This window comes from Saimiri boliviensis, chromosome 12, assembly GCF_048565385.1.
Source record: "Saimiri boliviensis isolate mSaiBol1 chromosome 12, mSaiBol1.pri, whole genome shotgun sequence".
Classification (NCBI taxonomy): domain Eukaryota; kingdom Metazoa; phylum Chordata; class Mammalia; order Primates; family Cebidae; genus Saimiri; species Saimiri boliviensis.
Genome location: NC_133460.1, coordinates 26,862,393 through 26,875,575, shown reverse-complemented (window position 1 = coordinate 26,875,575; position 13,183 = coordinate 26,862,393). Strand labels below are relative to the sequence as shown.

The following is a 13,183-nucleotide window of genomic DNA, read 5'->3' as shown; positions in this document are numbered from 1 at the left end:
TACCCAGTCTGTCCAGCACCACTTACTGAAGAGGGTGTCCTTTCCCCAGTGTATGATGTTGACACCTGTGTTGAAAATCTGTTGGCTGCTGAGCCACATTTTTATCAGGAATGGATGTTAGATTTTGTCAAATGTCTGTTCTGCATCTGTTGTAATGATGATATAACTTTTTAGTGTACTAACTGATGAATTACACTAATAAACGTTCAAATGCTAAACCGATCTTACATACCCGGGAGAAATCCCCCTTGGTAATGATGTATTATCCCTTTTATATATTGTTGCTTTGATTTGCTGAAATTTTGTTAAGAATCTTTTACGTATTTTCATGAGGGATATTGGCTTGCAGTTTCCTTTACTTAAAATGTCTCAGTCTGGTTTTGGTATCGAGGTAGTGCTGGCTTCATAGAATAAGCTATTAAATATTCCCTCGTTTTCAAACCTAGACATTTGTAGAGAAACGCTGTTATTTCTTCCTTAACTATTTGGTATAATCCACCAATGCAGCCATCTAGGCCTTGAGTTTACTTTGTGGAAACGTTTGTAATAACAAATAGAATTTCTTTAATATATACATCTATCTCTTCCTGAGTACACTTTTCTAGTTTGTGTCTTTCAAAGAATTTGCCAGTTTCATCTAAGCTATTGAATTAATTGGTATAAAGTTGTCCATAACGTTTCCTTATTATCCTTTTACTATCTGAAGAAGCTGTAGTGATGTTACCTCCCTCACCCTGACATTGTTAATTTCTGTCTTTTTTCTTTCCTCCTTCAATCAGCCTTGCTATAGGCTTACCCATTTTACTGATCTCAACAAATCAGCCTTTTGCTACACTGACTTTGTTGTTTTTGTGGCTAGCAAACTTGTTTTTAAAGGACGAGATGGCAAACATTTTAGGTTTTTAGGCCGTATGGTCTCTGTCACTACTCCACTCTGCCACTGTGGTGCAAATGCAGCCAAAGACAATGTGTGAATGAAAGTCACAGTTGTATTTGTGTAAATTTTATTTACAAAAACAAGCAGCCAGCCCGCAGGTTGTAGGTTGCCAACTGGGGTCATACTTCATTGATTTCCACTCTGATCTTTATTTTTATTCTTCTGCTTACCTTGGGTTTAGTTTGGTCTTTTTCTAGTTTCTTACAGACTTCAATGCTATAATTGTCCCCTAAATTACTGCTTTAGAGGCAGCTCCAAAATTTTGATATGCTGTGTTTTTGTTTTAATTCAGTTCAAAATACCTTGTAGCTTTCCTCTGGATTTCTTCTTTAATTTGTGGGTTATTTAGAAGTGTAATAGTTTCCAAATTTCGGGAGACTGTACCAGAATATGGAATATCTTGCTAAGTGTTCTGTGTGCACTGAGAAAAATGATTCTGCTGTGGTTGAGTAGAGTGTTCTGTAAGTGTCAGTTTGGTCTAGTTGAAAGTTTTGTTCAAATCTTCAATATCCATGCTGATTTTCCATCTATTCGGTCCATCAGTTATTCAGAGAAGGCTATTCAAATCTCCAATTATAATTTTAGGTTTGTCTATTTTCTCCTTAAATGTCTGTCAGTTTTTGCTTTAGGTAGTTTGAAGCTGTTATTAGGAGCATAAATATTTAGGACTGTTAGGCTCGCTTGATGAAATGACTTCTTTATCATTATGAGATGCCCTTCTTTATCCCTACTCATATTTTGTTGCTCTGGTCTGAAATCCTTGATATAAACATAGCCATCCAGTTTTCTTTTCTTTTTTTTTTTTTTGAGATGGAGTTTCGCTCTTGTTACCCAGGCTGGAGTGCAATGGCGCGATCTCGGCTCACCGCAACCTCCGCCTCCTGGGCTCAAGCAATTCTCCTGCCTCAGCCTCGTAAGTAGCTGGGATTACAGGCACGTGCCACCATGCCCAGCTAGTTTTTTGTATTTTTAGTAGAGACGGAGTTTCACCATGTTGACCAGGATGGTCTCGATCTCTCGACCTCGTGATCCACCCGCCTCGGCCTCCCAAAGTGCTGGGATTACAGGCTTGAGCCACCGCGCCCGGCCTCCAGTTTTCTTTTGATTAGTGTCAGTATGGTGTTATCTTTTCCCATCCTTTTAACTTATTTGTGTCTTTACATTTTAAGTGCATTTTTTGTCAGGCATAGAGTTGGGTCCTGCTTTTTTATCCAATCTGATAAGCTTTGTTTATAATATGATTCTTGGGAGGCTTAGGTTTAAGTCTGGCTTCTGTTTTCTATCTGTCCCATCTGTCCTTTTTCTCTTTTCTTGTCTTCTTTTGGATGGAGATTTTGTTTCTGTCTCCTTTGTGGCTTATTAGTAAAAATCTCTCTCTCTCTCTCTCTCTCTCTCTCTTTCTCTCTCCATACTATACAAATTGCTTTAGAGTTTATAGTATATATCTTTAACTTATCACAGTCTACATTAAGTGATACCCCTTCATGTATAGTATAAAGATTTTTAAGATCTACCTTACAAATCATCTAGTAAGGATTATACTTCCATGTCTTCTTTCCTGACCTTTTTGCCATGGTTGTCTTACCTTTTACTGGTATTGCTCTGTCATCAGGCTGGAGTGGAGAGGTGCAATCTTAGCTCATTGCAACCTCCTCTGCCTCTTGGGTTCAAGCAATTCTCCTGTCTCAGCCTCCTGAGTAGCTGGGATTACAGGTATGCACCGCCACACCAGGCTAATTTTTGTATTTTTAGTAGAGATGGAGTTGCACCATGTTGGCCAGGCTGGTTTCAAATTCCTGACTTCAGGTGATCTGCCCACCCTGGCCTCCTATGTTATTTTTATTTTAACAGTTAATATCTTTTGAAAATATTTGAATTATAAGAGAAAACATATTTACCCATACAGTTGCCACAGTGCTTTTCATTCTATTACGCAGATCCAGATTCCCATATGGTATTATTTGCTGCTATCTGGAAGTCTTCCTTTAACATTTCTTGGAGTATGCAGCTATTGGTGATAAATTCTTTCAGCTTTTGAGTGTGGGAGTCATTAATTCATCTTCATTTTTGAAAGATATTTTCACTGGATAAAGTCTTCAAGGTTGGAATGTTTCTTTCACTACTTTTAAGATGTTGCTCCACTTGCATTCTCATGAGAATTTTGCTGTCATACTCATTTTTTGATGTTTTGTGCCTTTTTTACTGTTTCACTAGTTTTGGATAATTTGATTATGACATGCTTCAGTGAAATTTTCTTTAGGTTGCCTAAACTTGGAACTCATTGAACTTCTGAACTTCTTAGATTTTATAGTTTTCATAACATTTGGAATATTTTAGCCATTGGTACTTCAAATATGTGTTTTCATCTCCTGGTCCTGCTTTGAGATTCCAGTTACATGTATATTACACAACTTGAGGTTATTCTACAGGTCACTGATGCTCTGTTTTTGTTATTTCTCTCTCTCTCTCTCTCTCTCTCTCTCTCTCTCTCTCTGTGTGTGTGTGTGTGTGTGTGTGTGTGTGTGTGTCTTGCATAGTGTGGTAGCAGAATAACAGACCCCCAAAGACATCCACATCCCCATCCCTGGAACCTGTGACTAGGTTAAGTTACACAGCAAAGAATTAAAGTAGCGGGTGGAAGTAAAGTTGCTAATCAGCTGACTTTAAACTAGGAAGATTATCCTAGATTATCCAAGTGGGCCCAAGGTAATCATAAGGGTGTTTAAAAGTGGAGGGGAAGACAGAAGAGAAGAGTAAGAGAGAGATGTGACTATAGCAGGAGTGAAAAAATGTGAGAAGAACCTCATCTGTCATTTTTGGTCTTGAAGGTGGCGGAAGGGAGCCAGGAGCTGAGGAATGCAGGCAACCTCTAGCAACTGGAAAGCTCAAGGAAAATGGACTTGCCCTCAGAACCTCCAGAAAGGAATTCAGGCCTACTGACACCTTGATTTAAGCTCAGTGGAATCTGTATCAGACTTCTGACATAAAGAACCATAAGGTAAATGTGTATTGTTTAAGCCACCAAGTTTGTGGTAATGTGTCACAGGCCAGGCACTGAGCACAGTGGCTCACACCTGTAATCCCAGCACTTTGGGAGGCTGAGGTGGGAGGATTCCTTAAGCCCCAGTTCAAGACCAGCCTGAGCAACATGACAAGACTCCAACTCTATGAAAAATAATTTTTAAAAATGAGTCAGGCGTGGCATAACCAAGCCTGTGGTTCTAGCTACTAAGGAGTCTGATCCCAGGAATTCCAATCTGCAGTGAGCTGTAATCACACACTGCACTCCAGCCTGGGCCACAGAGCAAGATCCTATCTAAACAAACAAATAAATAAATAAATAGTAAACAGTGTGTCACAACAGCAATAGAAAGCGAATACAGCCAGTTTCTATTGCTATGCCTTCACAAAGCTTTTCATGTTAGTGTGTCCAATCTGCCATGAACTCAATGCATCATTAGTTTTCATCTCACACATAATAGGTTTGATCTCTACAAGTTTAACTTAGGTCTTTTTTAAAAAATAATTTTTATGTGTCTACTTTTTGATCATATAGAATATAGTGATAAAAATTGTTTCAATGTTTTTACTAATTCTAAAATTTGTGTCATTTCTGGGTTTGTCTCAACTGCTTTTTATTTTTCTCCTCATTATGGGCTACATTTTCCTGCTTCTTTGCATTCCCGGTATTTCTGATTAGTTGCAATTCTATCATCCTGTGACATCCCACAGGCACAAAGTGGCATGTCCAAAAATTATAAGTGCCTTCTCTGTTAAACTAGCTCCTCCTTCCTCTCCCTCACCTTACACTGACTCCAGTCTCCCTGGTAGGCCCAGGGATATTGTGATTTTTTTTTTTGAGATGAAGTCTCGCTCTGTTGCCAGGCTGAAGTGCAGTAGTGCAATCTAGGCTCACTGCAACCTCCACCTCTCTCTCTCAAGCGATTCTCCTTCCTCAGCTTCCCAAGTAGCTGGGGACTGCAGGCACGCACCACCATGCCCAGCTAAATTTTGTATTTTTAGTGAAGATGAGGTCTCACCATGTTGGCCAGGATAGTCTCGATGTCTTGACCTTGTCATCCACCTACCTCAACCTCCCAAAGTGCTGGGATTACAGGCATGAGCCATTGTGCCCAATACTGTGATTTTTAAATGGTTGAGTGATGAATATTTCTGTATTTCTGTAAATATCCTTCAGCCTTTTTCTGGTATAAACTTAGATTCTCGGAAAGAGTTTGAGCCTTACAGATTTTGTCTCTAAGATTTCTTGGGTGGATCCAGAGTGCTCAGTAAAGAGCAAATTATTCCCCATTACTGAGGGAAACCCTTCTGTGTATTCTGTCCTGTGCCTATGGGGTGTTATGGTCTTGCAGGCGGGAAGCCATTAGGTGTTATGGTCTTGCAGGCGGGAACAGGTGCCATTCTTTGCCTGGTGTTAGGGTGGGCACTGTTGCCTGTGATCCTTTCCGGTGGTTCTTTGCCCGACTTGGAGTAGTTTTCCTCATGTGCATGTGGTGATGAGCGCACGGCTCAATTCTCAAGACAGTTTTCTCTCCGTGCAACTCTTTCCTCCTCAGCAGCTACCCTGCAGACTCTAGATGTTTTGGTCTCCTGGACTCTTAGCTCTGTCTCTTCGACTCATGGGGTCCAACGGGCTCCACCTGGGTCTCTCCTTCCAGCATACAGCCTGCAAACTTTCTCCAGGCAGTCAGCTGGGACACATGCAGGAAATCACCTTGTTTCCCATCTCTTGGGGACATAGTCCTTTATTAACATCCAATATCTTGAAAGCATTGCTTCAAATATTTTGTCCTTTTCTTTGTTGTTGGCTGTTTCAGGTGGGAGGGTAAATAGGTCCCTGTTACTTTATCTTGTCCAGAAGTGAAAGACTATTACCATGCCTAAGGGCCTACTCTATATGAAACACCCTGCAAGGCGCTTAACAGGCACAATCCTCATAAACACCCTAGGAAGGAGCATTGATGACCCATTGGACAGGTGGAAAAACCGAGGCCCAGAAAGTTAAGCACTGTTGTCAAGAACAAGCAAGCGGAGCTGCTGAGATTCAAACCGAGGTTTGTTCGCCCATAAACTCATTCTGTTTTCTCAATATAAAATCTCTCTTATGGCAAGGAAGGGGAGTGCAAGGAAGGCGAAATGGGGGATTACAACAAACTCAGGGACTTTCCACAGCGTTCCATGGTTTATGCTGACCTTCCTCTCTGTAACCTATGAAACATTAGTATTAGCTTTACTTAAATGAATAAGAATTATACCAGTAAATATTTCAGGAAGAAATTCATTATGAAAGATGAGAGTCTATTATTACAGTTCCTGGTTTTTCCTCTTTTTTGACTGGCTGTGTGGCCACTGTGTTTCCACTCCATCCCATTACACGCATTACACGTGGCAGACTTCCGAGGCTCTCTTAAACAGTGCTTAGGGTTCAACCTTTGTGGGTCAAACCTCAGCCTCCCTCATGTGGACTCCAGGACTTAACTTCTCCAACTGTCAGACTCACGCACCCATAGCAGGATGAAACTGAAGGCACCTACCTCATCAGGAGAATAAAATGGGACAGCCCCTTAACTTGGCCCCTGGGAGCTAGCAAGCACTCTCTAAGTGTTCCCTTTTATTATCATAATTAAATATAGGATAGGGGGGCTTCTCAGCCTCAGCACTACTGACATGTTGGATGAGATTATTTTTCATGGGGTGTCGGGGCCTGTCCTGTGCATGGCAGGATGGCAGCAGCATCCCTGGCCTCCGCCCACTCCCTCCCCCCCAGGGCATGACAGTCACCAGTGTCTCCACACATTGCCAAATGTCCCTTGGGGGCCAAATGCCCGGGCTGAGAAACTTTGATACAGAACAGCCAGATCTCTATTGCCTATTAGTCTAAATGACTTACAGTTCTATCGTCCTGTGATATCCCACAGGCACAAAGTGGCATGTCCAAAAGTTATAAGTGCCTCTTCTATCAAACTAGCTCCTCCTTATGTTCCCACTTCGGTGACCAGGTACCCAAGGCAGGAAGCTGGGAGCCCCCTGGATTCTTCCTTTCCCTCACCTTTACACTGACCCCAGTCTCCCTGGTGGGCCCGTCCATTCTCAGACTTCACATGCTGTCCTCACGCTAGTGACATCCAGATTCACTGCTACCTGCCCTCTAGACCTGCAGGAAGCCCATCTCCCATCTGCCTATACCCTACCCTCTTGGGTGAGGGCAACTCCATCTTCTATTGACTCCAGTTGAAACTGGACGCATACTTGCTCCACTGTCTCTCACCCCTCCTATCCATTCCTCTCCACAAACTCTATAAGCTCCTCCTTCAGAACATATCTGCAATCTGATCACTTCTCATTGCTCACCTGGTCTGGGCCACCACCACTCCTAATCTAGAGTGCTGCACAGTCTCCAGCCTCCTTCCCTTGCCCCGACAGTCTATTCTCAGTCAAGCAGCCACAGAGACCTAGTCGAGGCCTGAACCAGCTCCCCAAACCCTGTTCAACATCCCCCAGCAGGCCCATCTTGGCAAAGGCCTCGCAGTGAGCCTCAAGGCCCCTCACCCCTACTCCTGTGATGTCATCTCTAGCTCCTCTCCCCTTTGCTTTTGCCAGTCCTGAAGCACACCTGGTACTTGCCTGCTTCATAGTCTTTGTACCCGCTGTTCCCTTGCTCCTGCTGTGGCCTGGAAAGCTGTCCTTCCAGACACTGGCCCCCTTCAGGTCTTTCCTCAGATGTCACCTTCTTGGGGAATCTTTCCTGACCACCCTATTGAAGCCTCACCAGGCATCACCCACCAGACCCCATGCTTCTTCCTGGCCTGAATTTTCCCATAGCACTGATTGCAATCCATACACTATGTATGTATTTTATGTGTTTACATGATACGCTGATTCATACTGTTTCTGGTTGGCCCATCCTGACTCTGTCTGTTTTACAGGCAACTGTGGCATAGCCAGCAGAGCCTGGCATGGAGAGGACACGCGCTGAGCCTGAGATGAATGGGAGGTTAGTGAGGGCGGCAGCGGCAGCATCAAGGAGACTGGCACGCGTGAAGCCCTCGCACAAGGCGGACATGACACAGACTGATGAACGTGAGAAGTGTGAACACTTGTGGGATATTGAGGAAATGGAAATCACTATTTCCATTTTAAAGAGAAAAAAACTGAGCCCAGAAATGTTTAGAAACAGCCCAAGCTCTAACTATGAGCTGTGTGTGTATGTACCAGTGATCTACGACCGCAGGAAGTCTGGCTCCTATCCCAACCTCACTTTTCTCACTGCTTCTGCCTGTGGCTTGTTCAAGGGCATCGGCCCCAGGTGACCAGCCCTTTCTGATGCCAGCCCAGCTTTCTCCCCTCTGAGCTCCTGAACTTAAGGATTTCCTTTTGAGACCCTCTTTCCACCCAAGCCAGAGGCTTTGGGGGAAAGGGGGAGGCTCCAAAATGCAGGAGTCCCAGGTCAAGAACTGGCTTTCAACTTTTCCATATAAACATTTTCATAAGAAAAAGAAAAAAGAGTAACAGACATGTGAAGACTTTTTGTAAGCTGTAACCACTAGGACTTATTCCATGATGTTCAGGTGAAAAAGTTGTCGTTCTGATGGAACTGATCAAATTATATATCTGACTTAACCCTTCTCTACCACGGTTTATTGAAAAATAATGTTTTAAATAGCCATTTAAAAGTGGCAGCAGCAATTTGTGATTTGTCACAGGGCCCACTGTCACTCTCCTGCTCGCCTAGAGCATAGGAGCCCCTCGGAGGGCCCTAGCAGCTGGTGTCAGGGGTGAAGGCCAAGTGTCTAGATGCAGCCATCTAGAGCAGTGTGATCCAAAGGAGATATAATGCAATTTATACGTGCAACTTTAAATGTGTTAGCAGCTACACTAAAAAAGTAAAAAGGAACAGCTGTATTTATGTTTAATATATATAAAAAATAAATTACTTTTTTTTTTTTTTTTTTCTGAGATGGAGTTTTACTCTTGTTGCCCAGACTGGAGTGCAGTGGCACGATCTCAGCTCACTGCAACCTCTGCCTCCCGGGTTCAAGTGATTCTCCTTCCTCCCAAATAGCTGAGATTACAGGTGCCCACCGCCACTCCTGGCTAAACTTTGTATTTTTAGTAGAGATGGAGTTTTCACCATTGGCCAGGATGGTCTCAAACTCCCGACCTCAGGTGATCGGCCCGCCTTGGCCTCCAAAAGTGCTGGGATTATAGGCATGAGCCACTGAGCCCAGCCGAAAAAAAATTACTTTCAACTGCCAAAACACCAATTACTTTTGCACCAACTTAATATTTTATTTATTCCAATATATCTATTATAGTAACATTAATTTCAACATGTCAATTAAAATTAATGAGATATATTTGTACGAAGTCTTAAAACTCTAGTGTATATTTAATACTAGAGACGTGCTAGTATTAAATACATCTCAATTTGGACTAGCCACATTTTATGTGCTTAGCAGCCACATGTGGCTACAGTGAGGGACAGTGTGGACTGAGGCTGGCAGTGTATGTTGCCATTATTTAGCCAACCACACTCTCAGGCCCTGAGAGTTGCCTGTGTGTGGGGTGTCAGGCTGGAAGTTCCTGCACAGGATGCCCAGGGGCAGCCTTACCCTGCCAGATGTACCAGGCTGAACCTCCCGGCTGTACTCCCAGTCCTCATTCATGTCTTTCATTTCTCTTTACCTGCTTGTGACCGCCAAATACCACTTCCCTTTCAAGGGTTAATCGCCCTGCCCCGTCTCCCCGCCTGGTCCTCACAGCCTGCTGGTGACACCAGCCATCCACTTACCCCTGGGCAGACTCCCCCTCCTCTTCAGATGCCTGATGGGCCAGAAGGGCATGGTGCGGAGCAGCAGGGGCTGCAGTGGGAGGAACAGTGCCAGGCGCACCTACTGGGGTACAGAAAACCACCAGGTGCATGAGGCACTTGTCCACTGCAGGGCTGCAGCCACTCGGCTACCTGTGCACTCTGCCTGTGGGCACCAGGCTGGGAACTTTTGTCTCTCCTGGGGAACTTCTGCATTTCTCAGTGCCCGAAGGCTGGGACTGTCTGGGGCGGGGCGAGGAGGACCTGCTGGGATCCTCACCAGTGGGAGGTCAGTGTGGTTTTTCTGCATTTGTATCTGTGCCTGCCACCCGAACCTCTCGCCCACCCCCGTGCACTTGCCCTGATGTGTTCTTGACTCCCTGGGGGTGGGGGGAGTGTCCATCCTATTTATCCCATGTATGTGGGAACCCCAGCTCAGTGCCACCAGCTTTATGCCTCAGGGTCCTCCTCTCCAGGTGGACCCATCCACCAGGTGGTGGAGATTAATGTGTGGGGTGTCAGGCTGGAAGTTCCTGCACAGGATGTCCTGCACAGGAGATTAATGAATGCACAGGAGAAGTCTGATAGATATAAGTGCTTAGTTGCCACATGGTCTTGAGCTAGTTACTTAATCTGTATATTTCCATTTTTTATCAGCAAAGCAAGGCCAACAACTAAATCCATCTTCCAGGACTGTGGTGAAGATGGAATGAGACCAAGAAGCCAGGGGCTGGGCAGGGCACCTGCATGCGGTACTTGGTAAGCACCCCCATACCCTCTAAGGTAGGCATGTGGTCTGTGTCACAGAGAAGCTGATGCTTCATGAGCTTCCAATGGCCCAGGGCCACCAGGCTGGAAAATGGCACAGCCAGGATTTGAACTCAGCTGTTGTGGATTCTGTGCATCAAGTCAGCTGCCACTCTTACGGTGTCTCCCTTGCCTCTGGGACAAAGGGAGCAGGAAGCAGCTCCCTTACCCAGCCTGGCCTCCTCTCCTCCAGTAGCATTCGCTCCTCCCAGGATGTGGTGTCAGGAGCCCATACCTCAGGCAGCCCTGGAGGGCAGAGGAAGGCAATGGGCACCAAACTCTGCTCAGCAAATACAGAGCAAGGGGCTGCGCCTGTGCTGATGCCACCTGTTCATCTGCCCACCTCATTTCTCCATCCATCTGCCCACCTGTTCATCTGCCCACCTCCTCATTTCTCCATCCATCTGTCCATCTGTTCATCTGCCCATCTATCCATTCATTTATTCATCTACCCATCCATCTATCCATCCATCTGTCCAACCATCCGTCCATCCATCCATCCATCCATCCATCCATCCATCCATCCATCCACCCACCTACCCACCCATCCATCCACCTCTCCAACAAAGAAAAGCAGCCTCTTAAGGGCAAACCACAACTGCTTGAAACCCTTCAGAGGGCCTGCTGTTCTTGGCATAAAACCCAACTCCGATGTGACCGTGGGCCTCCAGGTTCCTCCCTCAGACCACCTCTCCTTCTCCGGCCCATGTCCCGCTGTCAGCCACTCCAGTGCCTTCTCTCCCTCAAGCTCACCCTCTTCCCACCAGAACCTTTGCATTCTCTTGGGTGCTCCAAACGCCCTCCCACCTCCTTGCATGACCGACTCCCTCTCACTTTCCAGCCTCAGCTCAAATGTACATTACAGAATCCTTCCCTGGGTGAGAGCCTTTGTCAAGGAGCTTCCCCCTCCCACCCAATTAGTCTCACACGACTTTCTCTATAGAACTTAATCAGAAGCGGCGTGTTTGCCTGTACACATGTTTACTGCTCGCCTCTGCGGAAGGAATGTATGACTTATGAAGGAATGTATGACTGCTCTTCCTGGAGTCCTCAGGGACTAGTCTAGTGCCTGGAAAAGGTTTGGGGTTCAGGGAATTGCAGTAGTCACTGTGGGGGATGTGGGGGGCTCTGGGAGGTGACAGGCAATCTCTCTTAATTAAAACGTCTGGCTTTGATTGAGTGCTCACCATACGCTGGGCACCATCCTAAGAGCTTTGTGTGTTTTATCTCGATGTCCTCTCAACCGCCTGATATGTTGTTGTAATTGGTACAATGATGATACCAATTTACAGATGAGAACACAGAGGCTACAGAAGCTTGAATAATTTGTCCAAGGTCACATGACTAGTAAGGTGTATCTTCCCAACTGCTCCCTTGTGGTCTGCTGCCTACACAGGCCTGGACAGTGCGGCTCTGGTGGCATGAGGATAGACAATGCTGACAGCTCTTCCAGTACAGATAATGATGGGGATGGTAATAACGTTAAATAACAACAGCAGCCTACTATGCACCAGCTGTGTGCCACATACATGCAATCACATAGACTACAGCATTTAGTCTTCTCTGCAGCCTGTGAGACAGGTGTCGTGATTCTCACTTTACAGACAAAGAAACTGAGGCTCAGAGAGATGGACTTTGTTGCTCATCTTCACACAGGTAAGAACTGAGAGGGCAAGAATTCCCAGCCCAGAGCTGCCGCTTCCAGGGCTGCCTGTTCTGGCCACTCTCTCCACCTTAGCTACTGGGACCTGACCTCCTTCTCTAGTGTCTTACCTAATCCCCGCCCCCAGGTGCCTGCTGAACAATTGCCTGGTGCCTGCCAGAATCTCTGCAGGAAGACAGCGGTAGCACTAGATAAGGGAGTCTGTACTGCTGTGTTCTGGTTGCTACTTTATGGAGTCCCCCTCCTAGTTCAGTGCAGTAATGGAAGGGGGCTGCATCTGGCCCTAAGGAGTTCACAAACCTGGCTGTAGAGGTGCTGGGAAGTACACCCCTGGGGATTAGGGGGTAGGAGCCAAGGTGCCCCGTTGCCACTGGACCGTGAGCTGCTCACACTCAGCTTTCTCAGGTCCTAGCTCAGAGTGAGCTGGCTGCACCGGATTCCTTGAGGTTCTGTGTAGGGGGCAGGAGGTAGGAAGTAGGCTCCCCAAATGGCCATGGCTGGTCAGGAGAAACTGCATGCTGCTAACCTCTTAGGGGGTTGACACCTCCCACCTGACCTTGGCAAGTGATCATGGGACCCGGACCATATCATATACTGCCTGCACATACAGGGGCTGGGGCTTCCTACGGAGAAATTAACAAAACAGCAAGACGCTCTTGGTCAGCTGCAAAAGTGAAGCCCACTCCTGAAGGAGAGCAGGATGCTGACCTAGGCAGATCTTGGGCCACAGCTCTCTCTCCTTGGCATGGGCGAAGAGTAAGTGGGGTTCTCCAGGGCAGCTGGGCTTTCTGCTTCCTGCCTCCCCGCTTGGAAGCACCCAGCCAGGGATAGGAGAAGGCAGACAACTCACTTCTACATTTCCAGAAAGTGTTTTTATTGCCATAAGTGCAGAGAGAAAAGGAGACACAGAAGGCGGAGGGGAAGGAGGGAACTGGATGTGGAAGAG

At 45.9% G+C, this 13,183-nt stretch overlaps 1 protein-coding gene across 16 annotated transcripts in view; it reads right to left on the bottom strand.

Annotated features, from left to right (window-relative positions):
• Positions 1–13,183, bottom strand: part of ARHGAP22 (Rho GTPase activating protein 22) — a 211,325-nt gene that overhangs the window by 36,052 nt on the left and 162,090 nt on the right. The window contains exon 1 of one of the 16 annotated variants that reach the window (XM_074382140.1): positions 9,750–11,103. The exons of 14 other annotated variants lie outside the window; for them this stretch is intronic. In XM_074382140.1, the coding sequence (XP_074238241.1) occupies positions 9,750–9,801 (52 nt within the window). In that variant the 5' untranslated portion in view covers positions 9,802–11,103. Of the gene's footprint in view, positions 1–9,749; positions 11,104–13,183 lie in introns of those variants that run through there. One more of the 16 variants, XM_074382141.1, reaches the window with a different exon arrangement.